The sequence below is a fragment of the Phyllopteryx taeniolatus genome, chromosome 2 (genome assembly GCF_024500385.1).
Source record: "Phyllopteryx taeniolatus isolate TA_2022b chromosome 2, UOR_Ptae_1.2, whole genome shotgun sequence".
NCBI classification, from domain to species: domain Eukaryota; kingdom Metazoa; phylum Chordata; class Actinopteri; order Syngnathiformes; family Syngnathidae; genus Phyllopteryx; species Phyllopteryx taeniolatus.
In genome coordinates this window covers 18,150,560-18,167,679 of record NC_084503.1, presented here as the reverse complement: position 1 = coordinate 18,167,679, position 17,120 = coordinate 18,150,560, and the positions used below count along the sequence as shown (strand labels likewise).

General features: G+C 41.8%; 1 protein-coding gene and 1 long non-coding RNA gene across 6 annotated transcripts in view; both read right to left on the bottom strand.

The window, feature by feature from the left end:
* Positions 1–4,193, bottom strand: part of LOC133472545 (LIM domain only protein 7-like) — a 32,640-nt gene extending 28,447 nt beyond the window's left edge. For 4 of the 5 annotated variants that reach the window (XM_061763537.1, XM_061763553.1, XM_061763563.1 and 1 more), the window contains exons 1-2: positions 3,819–4,048; positions 76–146 (exon numbers count right to left, since the gene is read on the bottom strand). In XM_061763537.1, coding sequence (XP_061619521.1) covers positions 76–146; positions 3,819–4,028 — 281 coding nt within the window. In that variant the 5' untranslated portion in view covers positions 4,029–4,048. The other variant, XM_061763572.1, reaches the window with a different exon arrangement.
* A 720-nt stretch (positions 4,194–4,913) lies between these two features.
* On the bottom strand, positions 4,914–5,856 carry LOC133466035 (uncharacterized). The gene is made up of 3 exons (XR_009784818.1): positions 5,771–5,856; positions 5,598–5,649; positions 4,914–5,325 (listed from the first exon to the last, which is right to left on the bottom strand). It is a non-coding gene; the product is annotated as an uncharacterized LOC133466035 (long non-coding RNA).
* Between the last annotated feature and the right edge of the window lie 11,264 nt (positions 5,857–17,120).

The window sequence follows — 17,120 nt, the reverse complement described above, 5'->3', positions numbered from 1 at the left end:
TTGCTTTGGAAATTTTGATAGATTCCAGAAGTAGTTGCTGCAATTATGTAAAAATGGAGCAACAGAATAACTCACTCGCAAAGCAGGACTCCATTCTCAAGAGCTGCACGAAAGTCGCTGCAGCCAAAAGATTTTCCAGTTACCTCCTAAAAACAAAAACACGTCAACTTGTGAAATTCATATCAGAATACTTTACTGATTCTAGCAGGAAGGCTATAGCCTGCTATCTGAAATCAATGTGAGGAAACTGTTCTTGGACAAATATTATACTCATGTTAGGTTATCAAAGGCACCAGCGGCCCGGGTTTTGCCTGGCAGCCGTGCGGGCCTCCAAGACCTGGTTCTTTTATTCTGGTGGAGGTGATTCTTCAAAGAACAGGCCGGTTGAAAGGTTTACAATTTATTTGAACTAAAAATACAGAGTCAAGCTTTAAGGTTGGGGACGGTTCAGCGCTGAGGACTTCCACACGCAGCTGGGACAACTCCTGGGGAAAAAGTCCCGAGTGACTGCAGCTGCAGTCTATTATAGTGAACACTGCTTTCTGTCGTGATGTCATGCAGTCATGGACCAATCCTATCTTCTCCTCGGTGTCTACTGTCTGGTGATATATTGTGCACCTGTTGTTATGCGTGACTAAGTCTAATATATTTACATGTATACATAGTGCAACTATCTGTTTGTGAGAAGAGCAGGGTGTGTATCTATAATGAAATGTGGCAAACAAAGCTCTGTATGCAAAGTGTGGTGTAAGGATGCAGCCAGTAATTTCTATCACTTGATATAAACTTAAATATCTTGCCTCAAGATTGTGGTGGTAAAAGTTTGAAAATGACATCATACCATGTTAGAGGTGGATGCATTGTTTTGTTCCACTTGGAATCCTCCTGCTCTCAACCGCCAGCATGGTGGACAAAGACTAATCACATGATTGAAAACTATCCATTTGAGGTCCAGTCTTCAATGCGACCCTTTTACATGGACAATATATGGTCATCTGACACGGTTTTGTAGCACTAATAAGGACTAATAAGGATGCAATTGGTCTTGCAGCAAAACATTCAAAAGGTACAGCTTCCCCACAAACACAGGTGTGGAAGATGATCACATTGATGCCTTGCCTAATGAGGTAAGTGATGGCATCGACAACCCAAATTCCAAGGAAGTTGGGACATTGTGTTAAACAAATAAAAACAGAATACAATAATGTTCAACCTATATTTAATTGAATATACTACAAGGAAAATATATTTAATGTTCAAACTGATCAGCTATTGTTTTTAGCAAATCATTAACTTGTAATTTTATGGCTGCAACTGTTTACCACTGTTACATCACCGTTTCTTTTAACAACATTCAATAAACGTTTGGGAACTGAGGACACTAATTGTTGAAGCTTTGTAGGTGGAATTCTTTCCCATTCTTGCTTGATGTACAGCTTCAGCTGTTCAACAGTACGGGGTCTCCGTTGTGTATTTTACGCTTAATAATGCGCTGAATATTTTCAATGGGAGACAGGTCTGGACTGCAGGCAGGCCAGTCTAGTACCCGCACTCTTTTACTACGAAGCCACGCTGTTGTAACGCGTGCAGAATGTGGTTTGGCATCGTCTTGCTGAGATAAGCAGGGGCATCCATGAAAAAGACTTTGCTTGGATGGCAGCATATGTTTCTCCAAAACCTGTATGTACCCTTCAGCATTTATGGTGCCTTCACAGATGTGCAAGTTACCTATGCCATTGGCACTAACACAACCCCATACCATCACAGATTCTGGCTTTTGAATTTTGCGTCCATAACAGTCCGGATGGTTCGTTTCTTCTTTGGCCCGAAGGACACGACGTCCACAATTTCGAAAAACAATTTGAAATGTGGACTCGTCGGACAACAGAACACTTTTCCATTTTGCATCAGTCCATCTTAGATGAGCTTGGGGCGTTTCTGGGTGTTGTTGATAAATGCTTTGCATAGTAGAGTTTCAAGTTGCACTTACAGATGTAGCACCGAATTGTATTTACTGACATTGGTTTTCTGAAGTGTTCCTGAGCCCATGTGGTGATATCCTTTACACTTTGATGTCGGTTTTTGATGCAGTGCCGCCTGAGGGATCGAAGGTTACGGGCATTCAATGTTGGTTTTCGGCCTTGCCGCTTTCATGCAGTGATTTCTCCAGATTCTCTGAACCTTTTGATGATATTATGGATCACAGATGATGAAATCCTTAAATTCCTTGCAACTGTATGTTGAGGAACATTGTCCTTAAACTGTTCGACTATTTTCTCACACGCTTGTTCACAAAGAGGTGAACCTCGCCCCATGTTTGCTTGTGAATGACTGAGCAATTCAGGGAAGCTACTTTAATACCTAATTAGGGCACCCACCTGTTCACCTGTGGGATGTTCCAAACAGGTGTTTGATGAGCATTCCTCAACTTTCTCGCCACCTGGCCCAGCTTTTTTGGAACATGTTGCAGCTATAAAATTCTAAGTTAATGATTTGCTAAAAACAATAGTTTCAGTTTGAACATTAAATATCTTGTCTTTGTAGTGTATTCAATTAAATATAGGTTGAACATGATTTGAAAATCATTGTATTCTGTTTGTATTTATGTTTAACACAACATGCCAACTTCATTGGAATTGCACAAAAGGTGATGAAAGTGTTAAATATATGCATAATTACAACAGACAACAGTGGGATACACAAGGGGTCTTAGTAATGAGGACACAAAAAGGGATTCAGCTCCACAATTAACAAGAGGGCCTCAAAAGCCTATTCTTCTCTCTCATTAGTTCCTCCAGGAATCCACAATCACTTGTTTGTGTGTTTGGCATTAACACTGATGCTTATAAGCGGCATTAGGAATAAGGCGGTGCTACATTAATGCACAACTGAATCAAGTTATCAACACTCTACTGGCTGAGCTATTGCACCAATCCTCAATTGGTCAACCGAACAATGATCACATTAGAAACACTATCGCTGTCTTTTGGCTCACTAAACCTGCAAACTTATCAGCACATCCTAAAATAGTTATATATATATATATATATATATTTAAAAAAAAAAAGCTATGTAAAACCAGTCTAGATCAGCACAGGCACCATGACTGAACTGCTTAAATTGACTGGCACTGCTCCAGTTGAGGCAGAAAGCAAGAGCGGATGACTTTCATATTTGGAGTCTAAATAGTCTACAGTTTAACATACAAAACTGTTGGATTTATCTTACCCAACATTATAAAAAATAGACACAAAAGGAATGAAGACGCTGTTAGCAAACTCTTGATGGAGTTGGCACAGGGCCCGTTTAGACCAACATTCACCCACTAAAAGCACATTGTGGTTGTGGTTATAGTTTACGCTTTGCAAAATGTGCAGTACTTGGAGAGCGGCCAGCTCAAGGAAAGTAGAGCACACATTGCTTTGAAACCACAGCCACCAAATGCACACTTGTCTCATGACCAAATCTGCATCGGTGTCTATCACTCTATCCACAAACTGCAAATTACAGAAACCTTAGAAATGCCTAATGCAATAAATACACTTTTATATAATTATTAAAATGTTCCAAATGGGACACAAATGGTTTATTTTTCATTGTAAAGCTATAGTGCACCTATCCTCCTAAAAAAATAAAATAAATAAAAATAAAAAAAATAAAAAAAGAAGAGAGACGATATAATATTGGATCCTGTCAATTATGAGCATAAACACATTCGGGAGTTTACGGATGAAGCAAATCACGTAAATGTGACTGCTGGTGTTTCATCCAAACGAAATCAAACAGGCCAACGGCAGCTAATTGAAAATCCCGCTCACCTCAATCCAACGCTGCGCCTCACCGAAGGCGTCTACGCAGCTGAAAGTGCTTTGCTGGCGCCACTCCATTTGCTTTGCACCTGAACGAGCAAAAGCAAACAACAAATAACAACAATACCGCACAATGGGCCACACGAGACGAACAACGGCAACGCGCTTGTGCATGAAATCGTCTCCCCGCCGCTCAAGATGATGATAGGGAAGCTGCATCGAACTGATATTATCGCTCAATACTCACCAGCGTGCGTTCCCCGCTAATTGGCGTCCCGTTGATCACGGAAGTGCTCCTCTTACCTCAAACCAAGTGACGTTTGAAAAAAAATCACCGCCCACTCTGAAACCACTAGAAAAGTTTGCAGCCAAGTGAAGTGGAACAGATTCCCCTAGTGGCCTCGCGCGGAATAACCCCGGGACGCCTTCATTTCGATAGCATTGGAACACAAGTGCACACACACACTCGTCTGATGCACTTTAAATGCCGACTATTTCCCTGCGACAAGCGATTCTGAAACGTTTACACCAAGTACAGTGGCACCTGGAAAAAAAATACTTATCGGTAACTCTCCAAGTTCCACCATCACGACTAAGATTAAAATACAGCAGGCCAAAGTGTTCATCAAAAACGAGGTAGAGGCTTTATTCCTAAAAACTATATTTAATATTAGTATGAGCCACTGTGAGATCATGCATCAAAATTATTTGATGGTAGCGTGGCATAATATGGAGAACATGATCTTAACTTGATGATTTTAGCTGTCTGTAAAATTACTAGAGTGAGTACTAATGTTAATATTGGAGTTTTGCAGTGCTTTTAGAAAAATGTTAATATGATTTATGTACAGTATATTTTAAGACATGATACCAAGAAGATATTATTAGTGAAGAGGAGCCCATGGGCAGGAAAAAATTCAATCCTTGCAGTTGCTTTAAGATCTTTGAGAAATTCATTTATTGTAAGCAAGAGCTGCTATATGCTCATGGGACTAATGGCCACTTTGTGAAAAAAAATTGGGAGATAAAATTGACCGTAATTACAAAAGGTCACAATTTTACCCAATTCGAAATGTAAGAGTCAAGTCATTTATACAGCCCTTAATTACAAAAGACTCTCAAAAGGTTTCATAGGCCCACAGTTGGCAATGATTGACAACATCCCCTAATCTAAACCGCCCAATCGGACAAGAAAAAATTCAAATCCCATTTGGGGAAAGAAGAAAGCTTAAGAAGGGACCGCAGATGAGGGGATCCCCCTTCCAGGACGACCAGGCTGCAACGGCTGTCGAGTGGGCCACATTTATCACATAGTCTGGTGCTGTACAATGTTAATTACAATGGCAAGATGCTGTACAATTTTCATTAAGATGGCATAAGAGTCAATTTAAATAGAAACGGGGCCGCAGAGTAGACGTCTTGGGTGGTTCTGCCTCAGGAACTGGCCCGGTCGGTCGGAGCAGAATCCTCCATTGCAACGGGGAAGTTGTCCACCTCAGATCTTGTCCCAGTTGGTCTGTGCAGAACCCAAACAACAACAGCCTCAGATTAGGTCAGCGTCACCTAGCCCTCTCTCTGAGCAGGAGACGAGGGGGGAGGAGATAGGACAAGCGGCAGTAAAATAGGCCTACAATGTGCTTTAACTAAATGCCAAATGGTAGAAATAGGTCTTAAGACATTTCTCCTTAAGAGTGATCATAATGTATGGTCTGGGCAGAGCAAGGTGATTTTGTTGTGATGTAATGAAGAGGAAAGTGAAAAGTACAGGCAAATGTTATGAGTACTGACCTATGATGGATCATGGATCTTCGAGTACGACCCGGAGAACAAATGCCAGAGCCTTCAGTGGAAGAATCCGACGTCACCAAGGTCAAAGAAAGCAAGACGATCAAATTCCAAAGTCAAAGTTATGTTGATCACATTCTTCAGTATGAGGTGCATCGTCCACGACTAGTTCTTACCACAGGGCCACACAATCCACCTGTCCGTCCACAGAGATCCTGCAACGTTGCTTTGTTCAGTGCGTCAGAAGAGGCAAGAGTTGCTGTAAACAACTCGTGGCTGTTTCACCATGACAACGCACCTGCTCACAATGGGTCTCATTCACTAACCAATTTGTGCTTAAATCGTGCATGGACACATTTGCCGCACAAATCTGTGATTCATCAAAAATTTTCCTACTTGAATTTATTCTTTCGTACGCATTTTAACATGCAGTGTATGTTCATTTTCAGCATTTAAGTTGTTGTTTATATGATGTTTTTTGTGCCAAATTCTCTAATCAAATTTTGAAATAAATAAATTAATTAAAACTAATTAACATTATTATATGTTGTCAGTTTCAGTGTTTAGCAAGCTTTCCAATTATTCCAACCTTTTGACAATAGGACAAAGATAAATAAAGTTTTTAAAGTTTTGGAGCCATCTTTTGCAAATTAAAATTCCCTCGCCGATAAATCAACCAGATGTCCTTTTATAGGGAAATTGAGGCATGGTTAATGCAGATTGCAGATCGCAGGAACAAGCCTGTCAATTAAAATTAAATCTGATTCACTAACATACGCACGGTGGTGAGAAGAAAATTGACTGATGCGCATCTGTCATGAATTCGACTGTGTTTTTGGCTATACGCTGAACTTTTCTACACATTTATTAGTAAATGAGACCCAATGCCCTGATCATCCGGCAGTTCCTTACTGAGAAGGACATGGCCGTGCTGGAGCAACCTCCCTTTTTTTTTCTCTTCCCCAAGCTCAAGAGGGTCATCAAGGGAACCCGCTTTACAATAAGATGGCTATGATGACAGAGCTGCAGAGGATCCCGTAACAATCCTTCTGATTGCATGAAGGCATGGCAGAGAAGCCTGGGAAACTGTGTTAGACTCCAGGGGGATTATTTCAAAGAGGAAAACTTGTAGTATGTATGTGTAGTGTTGTTTTATGATACACTTTAAAATGAAAACCTTGATAAATTATCCTGAACGCAAAATACTGTCCCCACAAGTTCCATATAAACTGTTCGTCGCCAATTGCACATGCTGTCTCAAAGTCCAGCTCCTCTAGCCCTCACAAGCTACAATTTGCCTATTATTTTGAAGAGCAAACAAGATGGAGCGTGTGTATGGGCGTCAAGAAGAGGAATTCAGAATAAAGATGAAAGCAAAATTAATTTCATTTTGTTCTATTGACACATCTGTTGCATTTATATCTGACTACCAGTAGATGCTGCTGTAGCTCTGCATGAATAATAGAAGGGGGGACTCAGAGTGTGGTATTCGAGGGTGTCATTATTATGGTTTGCTATACTGTACAGTACAGTAAGGAGATTGGAGCTGGCAGAGAAAAAATGGACAACGATGACAGGTAGCTGCAGTGAAGCGCTTAGATGTAAGGAGGTTGTTTTCCATATTTCCCATTTGCCTGCTCCCATGGGTCTTGTATTAGAGGAGGCAGGCATTCAAACCAGCAGTACTCGCTTTTCAATTACATCCTCTGTCATCTCTATTATCAACACCAGGAACATCAACAGCTATTCTCAATAAAAACAGCAGAAATATACAACCTCAATTCCAATGAAGTTGGGACGTTGTGTTAAATATAAATAAAAACAGAATACAATGATTTGCAAATCATGTTCGACCTATATTTAATTGAATACACTACATCAACAAGATATTTAATGTTCAAACTGATAAACGTTATTGTTTTTAGCATATAATCATTAACTTAGAATTTTATGGCTGCAACACGTTCCAAAAAAGCTGGGACAGGGTCATGTTTACCACTGTGTTACATCACCATTCAATAAACGTTTGGGAACTGAAGACACTAATTGTTGAAGCTTTGTAGGTGGAATTCTTTCCCATTCTTGCTTGATGTACAGCTTCAACTGTTCAACAGTCAGGGGTCTCCGTTGTCGTATTTTATGCTTCATAATGTGCCACACATTTTCAATGGGAGAGGCCCCTACCTTCCCAGATGTGTAAGTTACCCATGCCATTGGCACTAACAAAGCCCCATACCATCACAGATGCTGGATTTTGAATTTTGCATCCATAACAGTCCGGATGGTTCTTTTCCTCTTTGGCCCGCAGGACACGACGTCCACAATTTCCAAAAACAATTTGAAATGTGGATTCGTCGGACCACAGAACACTTTTCAATTTTGCATCAGTCCATCTTAGATGAGCTCGGGTCCAGAGAAGCAGGCGGCGTTTCTAGGTGTTGTTGATAAATGGCTTTTGCTTTGCATAGTAGAGTTTCAAGTTGCACTTACGGATGTAGCACCAAACTGTATTTACTGACATTGGTTTTCTGAAGTATTCCTGAGCCCATGTGGTGATATCCTTTACACATTGATGTCGGTTTTTGATGCAGTGCCACCTGAGGAATCGAAGGTCACGGGCATTCAATGTTGGTTTTCGGCCTTGCCGCTTACATGAAGTGATGTCTCCAGATTCTCTGAACCTTTAATGATATTATGAACTGTAGATGATGAAATCCCTACATTCCTTGCAATTGTACGTTGAGGAACATTGTCCTTAAACTATCCGACTATTTTCTCACACACTTGTTCACAAAGAGGTGAACCTCACCCCATCTTTGCTTGTGAATGACTGAGCAATTCAGGGAAGCTCTTTTTATACCCAATCATGGCACCCACCTGTTCCCAATTAGCCTGTTCACCTGTGGGATGTTCCAAACAGGTGTTTGATGAGCATTCTTCAACTTTCTCAGTCTTTTTTGCCACCTGGCCCAACTTTTTTGGAACGTGTTGCAGCCATAAAATTCTAAGTTAATGATTATTTGCTAAAAACAATAGCTGATCAGTTTGAACATTAAATATCTTGTCTTTGTAGTGTCTTCAATTAAATATAGGTTGAACATGATTTGCAAATCATTGTATTCTGTTTTTATTTATGTTTAACACAACGTGCCAATTTCATTGGAATTAGGGTTGTACAACATACAGTAGTTGTCTTGCCACTTCTAGCTACTGTATGTTAGAAACACAATAATATACAAAAAAAACAAATATTGAAGGCAGCGAGTGGTTAGCTCGTCTGCCTCACAGTTGATGTTCTGGGTTTGAAACCTGGCTCCGGCATTCCTATGTGGTGGTTGTGTTTTCTCCCTATGCTTGCATGGGTTTTCTCCGAGTGCTCCGGCTTTCTCCCACATTCCAAAAACGGACATGGCAGGGAAATCAAAGAATCTAAATTGTCCATCTGTTTTGGATAATATGCACCCTGCGACTGGTTGGCAACACGTCCAGGGTGTATACCACCTCTCGCCCAAAAGTCAGCTGGGATAGGCTCTAGCTCACCTACGACCCTAATGAGGACAAACTGTATACAGAAAATGGATGGATGAACAAAAAGGCAAAGTCCAATTTCACTTTTTAATATTATGGTAATTCTGCCTTCCCAGACAGCAAGAGGACATTGAATCAATGTTGATATTTCATCTGAACTGACATCAGAATGGTTGATATAAATTTCTCAATGCTAAATAAACATTGAATCATCATAGCAATGTCAATGGTCCCTGATGTTGTTGAATATGACATTGGAACAACATTGAATTATGATCGGCTATTTGCCCGGGAAATGTAATAAAAAATAAGATGACGTTTGATTGACCAGACGCCACTGTGGACAGAAAATTAGGTGAACAGCCACGCTATTTTACATTAATTAAGACTTCAAAATTAACCAGAAGTTTAGTAACGCATTAATTAGCCTTTATAAGTTTGGGAGGCATTTGTGGCCATTTTGTTAAGCTAATTCCCCCACGTACCCCATGACATTGTTTTAAGACTCAAGGTTGAAAAATTGCATTGCTGTAACTATGTGAACTCCTTTGTGGTGATCAGCACTCTGAGCCCCCTCTGCAGAGCATGGTCGGACTCTGTTCCTCTCTTTACCTCCTTCTCCAGCACGGACCACCTCCTCGCCTACGCACCTGGTTTCCATTAGCACTCATCACAGCCTGCACTTAAGCCTGTCAGTCCCAGTGTTCCAGCACCAGAGTATTCCGTGGTACACCGGCCGACTCTTCGCTTGAGTATTGGGTACTGAAGAAAGTCATTTAACTTCCAGTGCTCGTATTTACCCTCCTGTCTTCTTCTCCTTCTCCAGTGCCTCCTGCAATGCCGCCTACGTCCACCACACTGCCAAGCTCACTTACCAGCTCACTCGTCAGGCTCCCGCACTCTCCTGCTCCCACGGACCACCCTTACGCCTCTGGATTCTGGACCATGCACAGCTCACAATAAAACCCTTCTCGCAACTTCTTCTGTCTCAGTCTGCTTTTGGGTCCAATCTAACACCTTTGGTTTCAAACTATAACAGAATACTCTGGCCAGCATGGACCCAGTGACTCCGGAAGCGTTAAGGGCAGCGCTCGTGCACCAAGGCCCCCCACCTCACCGAACCCCGCGCGAGTATTCCTCCCGTGCCTGCTGCCTCCAACCAACCCCAGCGCCATGGTGAGCCAGACGAATTCTTCCTGCAGCGCTCCCTCTCACATGGCTGTTCCCTCTTGCATCCTCAGGCATCACTGGAACACTTTGGTCACAGTTCTCATCGACTCCGGAGTAGACGACAGCTTTATTCACGAGGGCTAAGCGCGTCAATTCCAGCTACTGCTCAAACCCCGCCCATTTCCCAAGAAGGTAACTGCCCTGGACGGGTGCCTTATCGCCCAAGTGACCCATCAAACTGCACCGATCACCCTCCTCATCTCTGGCAACCACCGGGAGACCCTTCAACTGTTCGTCATCCCCTCTCCTGAGACTCCGTTAGTTCTTGGACTTGATTGAAGAAACACAACACATTGACTGGAGAAACCTGTCGATTACTGGTTGGAGCCCTTATTGCCATTCTCACTGTCTTCTCTCAGATGTCCCGACCTCCAGTGAACCTCAGCCGCCAGTAGCACCACCCGATCTCTCTCGAGTCCCAGAAGAATACCATGACCTCTCACCTGTTTTCCGAAAGGATTTGGCTGTCTCGCTACTCCCCACCGCCCTTATGACTGCGACATCGACCTCCTTCCTGGATCGCCTCTCCCCTCAAGCCGCCTCTTCAAACTTTCCCGCCATGAAAAGAGTGCCATGGAGGACTAAATCTGTGACTCCCGAGCCTCTGGACTCATCCGGCACTCTTCCTCCCCCCTGGGGGCCGGTTTCTTCTTAGTTGAAAAGAAAGACCGGCACCCAGTGAGGACATGCAATAATTCACCAAGAGAACCAGATAACAGAAGACTGAAAAAGGTAGAACAGGATGTGGGAAAATGAGCAAGGCAGCGCTACTGTCGGGTGTTGCGGTGGGATTCTTTTTTAGTACCTAAACACCTGCAAGAACCGGTGAGTTGATATGTTAGTATAACCTGTGTGGTTATAAGTGATCCCTGCACAAGTAATTAAAGTCTATAGTGTTTCTATCGAACTTATTACTGAATGAACACGATATCACATGCATGTTCGTCAACTAGTGTATGGAGTTGCTGAGCTGGCACATCGAGTCAGTGGGCCCGTCCAGCAGGGGACCCAACCAGGGGGGCGCCACCGACCACCCAGTAAATAAATATAAACGTCTTACTTGATTTTTATTTTTTTTACTTTCATGGTCTGTGTTTTGGTTTTGATTGTGTTTGGTTTTGTTTCATGTTTTCCTGTGTCATATGTTTTTCATGTCTTGTGTGCTCATTTAGTTATTGTGTCCACCTGTTCTCGTCAACCTTCTACCTTGTATCGACCAATCAGCTCCCTCCAGCGACTCGTGTCTGGAGTGAGACACGATCATTTTCCCCCTATAAGGCGTGAGGAACAAACCATTTTTCGTCTTCCGCCTCTTTTGTTTCTTGTTTTATTTTTCTACATCTTTTTCTTCTGCAACCAAATCTGTCGCCTTGCTTCCTGAGCCACTTCCAGAGAGAGAGTACCACCCACCACCTTGAACTTACACTCGTGAGTAGACACGGCAAAACTTTTTCCAGACTGTACAATATTAGTGCCTAATAATTTCAGGGAAATTACTATCTTTAGATAAAATCTCAACTTTGTCCTCTCTCTCTCTCTCTCCTGTCCGCACAGGACACAGCAAACGCTCACATTTCGAACTTTAGTCCAACACACGATGTTCTGTTTCCCTTTTTAGTATACCTATTTTCCTTCTTTTTATCATTATTAGTGTTATTTTCTCTCTTTAGTTAGACCCCTTTGTGCGTTTCCCGCTAGATCCCGTGTAGATGTCATTAAATATACCATAAAATTCCACTCTTGGTTGTATTTTGTGTGTGTTCTGAGTTTAAGTAACCCTGTCATCTAGAACTCAAAATTTCATAAAGTGTAGCAACCTTCAGATTATGAGACTGATAAAGGTTTGTCGTCACGTTCCCTAAATTGTATACCTATAAAAAGTGACGTGGTGCCCCTTCACGAGACATTAGTTTGATTTTAACAATTAAACTTAAAATTACGGTAAACCGTAAGTAATGCAAGCGTTGCTTCCGTCTTATTCTTTTCTCCTAAATTAATTACATTTTTATTTGACTAATATTCGCTACACAAGCAAGGCCAGGATTTGTACCCCGGTCCTCAGAACTGCGAGGCAGGTATGCTAACCAGTCTCTCACCGTGCCGCCAGTTACTGAAAATGACAGTGAAATTTGAATTTAATGCAATTTGTCTTTATATTGCTATCTACAGCACATATACTCATAAGGGTAAGTAGACTAAAATAATTTAATGAGATGCATAAGCCATAAAAAATACACTTAATTTAACAGTATTGTAGTTCACAGTATAGAACTGTGCCTTGTTATACTCAGGTGTGGCAAAATTTAGTGTCACAAAATCTTTAAAGGCTGAATTTTTGACACAGCTCTTGTATTATAGATTTAGTTGATATCAGGAGTGATCAGCATTAACTTTTTTTTTCTGTTGAACAAAACCAATTGTATGGAACAGCTTGACATTAAAAATATTACATCCGCTTTTTGTATTTCTTTGTGACGTACATGTCATGTGCCCAGAGTGTGTATGCTGTATTTTCTTTTTGCAGCTCAAAAGCAATGCATCTTATGAAACAGACTCTATAAAGTACAAACCAAAAAACTACCAGGTTTAACCATGTTGCACTGATACAAACTTTACGTATATAGATGCGTACATATGTATATTCTGATTTCATCCCCTCCACTTTAATAATTTGATTTGTCTGCACGCAACGTTAAATGAGATATTTTACACCATGTGTGTATGTGAGTGAAGTAATTTTATACTTACTGCAGTGACTGCATTTGCTAATCATTAGGGTCATGGTACTCACATTTGAAATCAGTAGCTGCAGCGTTGATTCTACACTATTCCATTGGCAAAGAGTGTGAACATTTGAGAGGGTAGGCCAAACTTGTCCTTGAGCAGTATAATACGATATTACCACAGTTTATGTATACAGTACATGTAATCCAGGAAGGCATGAATTTTGAAAGCAATATTAAGTATTTAAATAGAAAATGCTGCGCATCGAATAATCTATATGCATGATGGAGGAAGTGTTAAAAATATCACTACAGTAGCTGGTAAAATGATTGTTGCGCAATAAGGGTCTCATATTTCTCATTGTTCATAGAAAATGAAAAGGTTATTCATATCATTACGTAAGTGTCAGGTTTGGGTTTTCACAGTGTTGGAGACGAGAAGGTGAAGAACCCAAGTGCAGAGAGCCAAAGCAGGAGTGCAAGAATCTCAAAATGATATTTAATTAGGAAACAACGATCATATAGGCAAAACATACTAAATTAAAGTCCAAAAAGAAAGGTTAAAAGGTAACAAAGAAACAAGCGGGATCAACTTAAACTAAAAACCCATGCCCTACAGTGACAGATGACAATGCAGCAATCCAGACTGAACTAAAGCAGGCAACTAAATACAAACTAATTGATGTGACAATGAGGAACACCTGGACAAGGCACGAGTGGCTGGAGGGAGCTAACTGGTTGACACAAGGTAGAGGGTTGACGAGAACAGGTGGACACTAACTAAATGAGCACACAGGAAAACATGAAACCAAATTAAATATAATCTGAAATAAAACACAGACCATGACGTGTGGTGCTTGGCTGGGCAATTCAGGAGGTCGGCCAGGACGTCACCGGCCATGATGCCTGACCCAATGGGAATGCAAGGGCCAGGCAGGGCCAGCAAAGTGAGGAAGGGTGGCGGGTGCTGGATGAGCAGCGCTGGAGCGAGGATGGGTGGCGGCCGCACAGTGTGCACCGCCGGAGTCTGCTGAAGCTGCCGAGGAGGAGGAACTGGAGCCTGCTGCAGCAGCCAAGGAAGATGCCCGGGGGCCTGCTGCAGCTGCCGAGGAGTAACCAGGGGCCTCCTGCAGCTGCTGAGGAGCAGGAACGGGGTCTGCAGTCGCTTCTTCAGCCTGACCATAGAGGTTTGGGAGCACAGGATACAAGAGGGGCAGAGTGCACAGGAACCTGGGACGGTGAACTAGGGAACACGGGTGGTGAGAGACGAGGTGATGAAATAGGCATGGAACGAGGTAAATGGGGTCAGGTTTGGACGGACGTGACTTGGTTGGAAACAGGTGACAGAAACACCCAAACGTGACATAAACTAACTAGGACTAAAAAAAAATGATTAGGGGGAGAACCGTAAAAATCTAAATCGCAGTCAGAATTGGTGTCAAAAACTAAATCCGGGCCGTCTTCATAATCGGATAAATTCAGCAACAATGCAGCAACCCAGACTGAAGGAAAGCACAGAATTAAGTACACATAAATTGACAACAAGGACAAGACAGGAGTGGCTGTAGAGAGCTGACTGGTTGACACACAAGGTAGGGTTTGACGAAAACAAGTGGACAAAATAACTAAATGAGCACACAAGACATGAACAACGTGGGACACAGGAAAACATGAAACAAAACTAAATATAATCTAAAATAAAACACAGACCATGACAATATGCACACCACAAAGGTGAGACAAGTCAGACTAGGAGTTGGAAAACAGAAAAGTGCACATATTTTTATTTACATATACTGTATTACCAAATATTGATGTACACTAACTTATTATAAGAGCATAAGCAGAAACTATGCTAAGTTTGTAAACAGTGATAACTGATCATTCACTGGTGTCAGTCATAATCAATAATTTTCTTTCGACTTTTCTTTGATTTATACTGTACATTATACCAACTTCGCGGCACGTTGGCCGACTGGTTAGAGCGTCAGCCTCACAGTTCTGAGGACCCGGGTTCAATCCCCGGCCCCGCCTGTGTGGAGTTTGCATGTTCTCCCCGTGCCTGCGTGGGTTTTCTCCGGGCACTCCGGTTTCCTCCCACATCCCAAAAACATGCATTAATTGGAGACTCTAAATTGCCCGTAGGCATGACTGTGAGTGTGAATGGTTGTTTGTTTCGATGTGCCCTGCGATTGGCTGGCAACCAGTTCAGGATGTACCCCGCCTCCTGCCCGATGACAGCTGGGATAGGCTCCAGCACCCCCGCGACCCTAGTGAGGAGAAGCGGCTCAGAAAATGGATGGATGGATGGATTATACCAACTTCCAAAATCTAAAGTTTACTATCACAGTTTGTTGTTGAATTGCTATCTACATTTTCCTGCAGTTCCAAATTTATGGGGAAGCTGTGCTATCATAAAATGGACAGCTTCACAAGGCCATTCTATGTGCTACGAAATAAAGAATTCAGCATCCTACATGGCCTGTTGCTGGCTTTAGTGAAGAGGTGGATTTGTTTTTATCACCACTTAGCCTGGGTGGGTGGCTGCTTTGACATAACTAGGCGCATTCTTCTGTAGTGGGGGAAAATAAAGCATTCACTGTATACAAGAAAACATGCATAGATATACTAAACCTTACATGTTGGTAACTAAAAAGACACTGTTTCAAAGCTAAACATTAAATTACACTCCCCTCCATTTTTTTTATGGAAAAAACATTGGGTTTGACATAAAAAGATGAGACAAGAGATCAACATTTCAGCTTTCATTTCCACGTATGTACTGTATATTACAGTATGAATCTAACTTAGATGATGTATAGTAGTTGTGACTTTTGGCTTGTCCCATGGCACATTTTATCAGGGCTTAGGAGTGGCAGTGGCTCAGTATTGGGGCAATGACCAGTAATGGAACCCACGCTGTTCTGTTCAGTATTTTTTACCAGAACACGTTTTTAAGATGAGCAAAAGTATTGGAAGCGATTGAATAAGACAGTGAATTAAGACTTTGGGCTCTATTTTTGTAGACAGTGCAGACAGATTACATTATTATTATTATTATAACCCCAATTCCAAGGAAGTTGGGATGTTGTGTTAAATATAAATAAAAACAGAACACAATGATTTGCAAATCATGTTCAACCTATATTTAATTGAATACACTACAAAGACAAGATATGTAATGTTCAAACTGATCAACTTTGTTTTTAGCAAAAAATCATTAACTTAGAATTTTATGGCTGCAACATGTTCCAAAAATGCTGAGACATGTGTCAAAAAAGACTGAGAAAGTTGAGGAATGCTCATCAAATACCTGTTTGGAACATCCCACAGGTGTACAGGCTAATTGGGAACAGGTGGGCGCATGATTAGGTATAAAAAGGAGCTCAGTCAATCACAAGCAAAGCTGTGGTGAGGTTCACCTGTTTGTGAACAAGTGCGTGAGAAACTAGCCGAACAGCTTAAGGACAATGTTCCTCAACGTACAATTACAAAGAATTTAGGGATTTCATCATCTACGGTCCATAATATCATCAAAAAATTCAGAGAATCTGGAGAAATCACTGCATTTATGCGGCAAAGCCGAAAACCAACATTGAATGCCCGTGACCTTCGATCCCTCAGGCGGCACTGGATCAAAAACCGACATCAATGTGTGAAGGATATCACAACATGGCCTCAGGAAAACTTCAGAAAACCAATGTCAGTAAATACAGTTTGGCGCTACATCCGTAAGTGCAACTTGAACCTCTACTATGCGAAGCAAAAGCCATTTATCAACAACACCTAGAAACGCTGCCGGCTTCTCTGGGCCCGAGCTCATCCAAGATGCACTGATGCAAAGTGTTCTGTGGTCCGACGAGTCCACATTTCAAATTGTTTTTGGAAATTGTAGACGTCATGTCCTCCGGGCCAAAGAGGAAAAGAACCATCCGGACTGTTATGGACGCAAAGTTCAAAAGCCAGCATCTGTGATGGTATGGGGCTGTGTTAGTGCCAATGGCATGGGTAACTTACACATCTGTGAAGGTACCATTAATGCTGA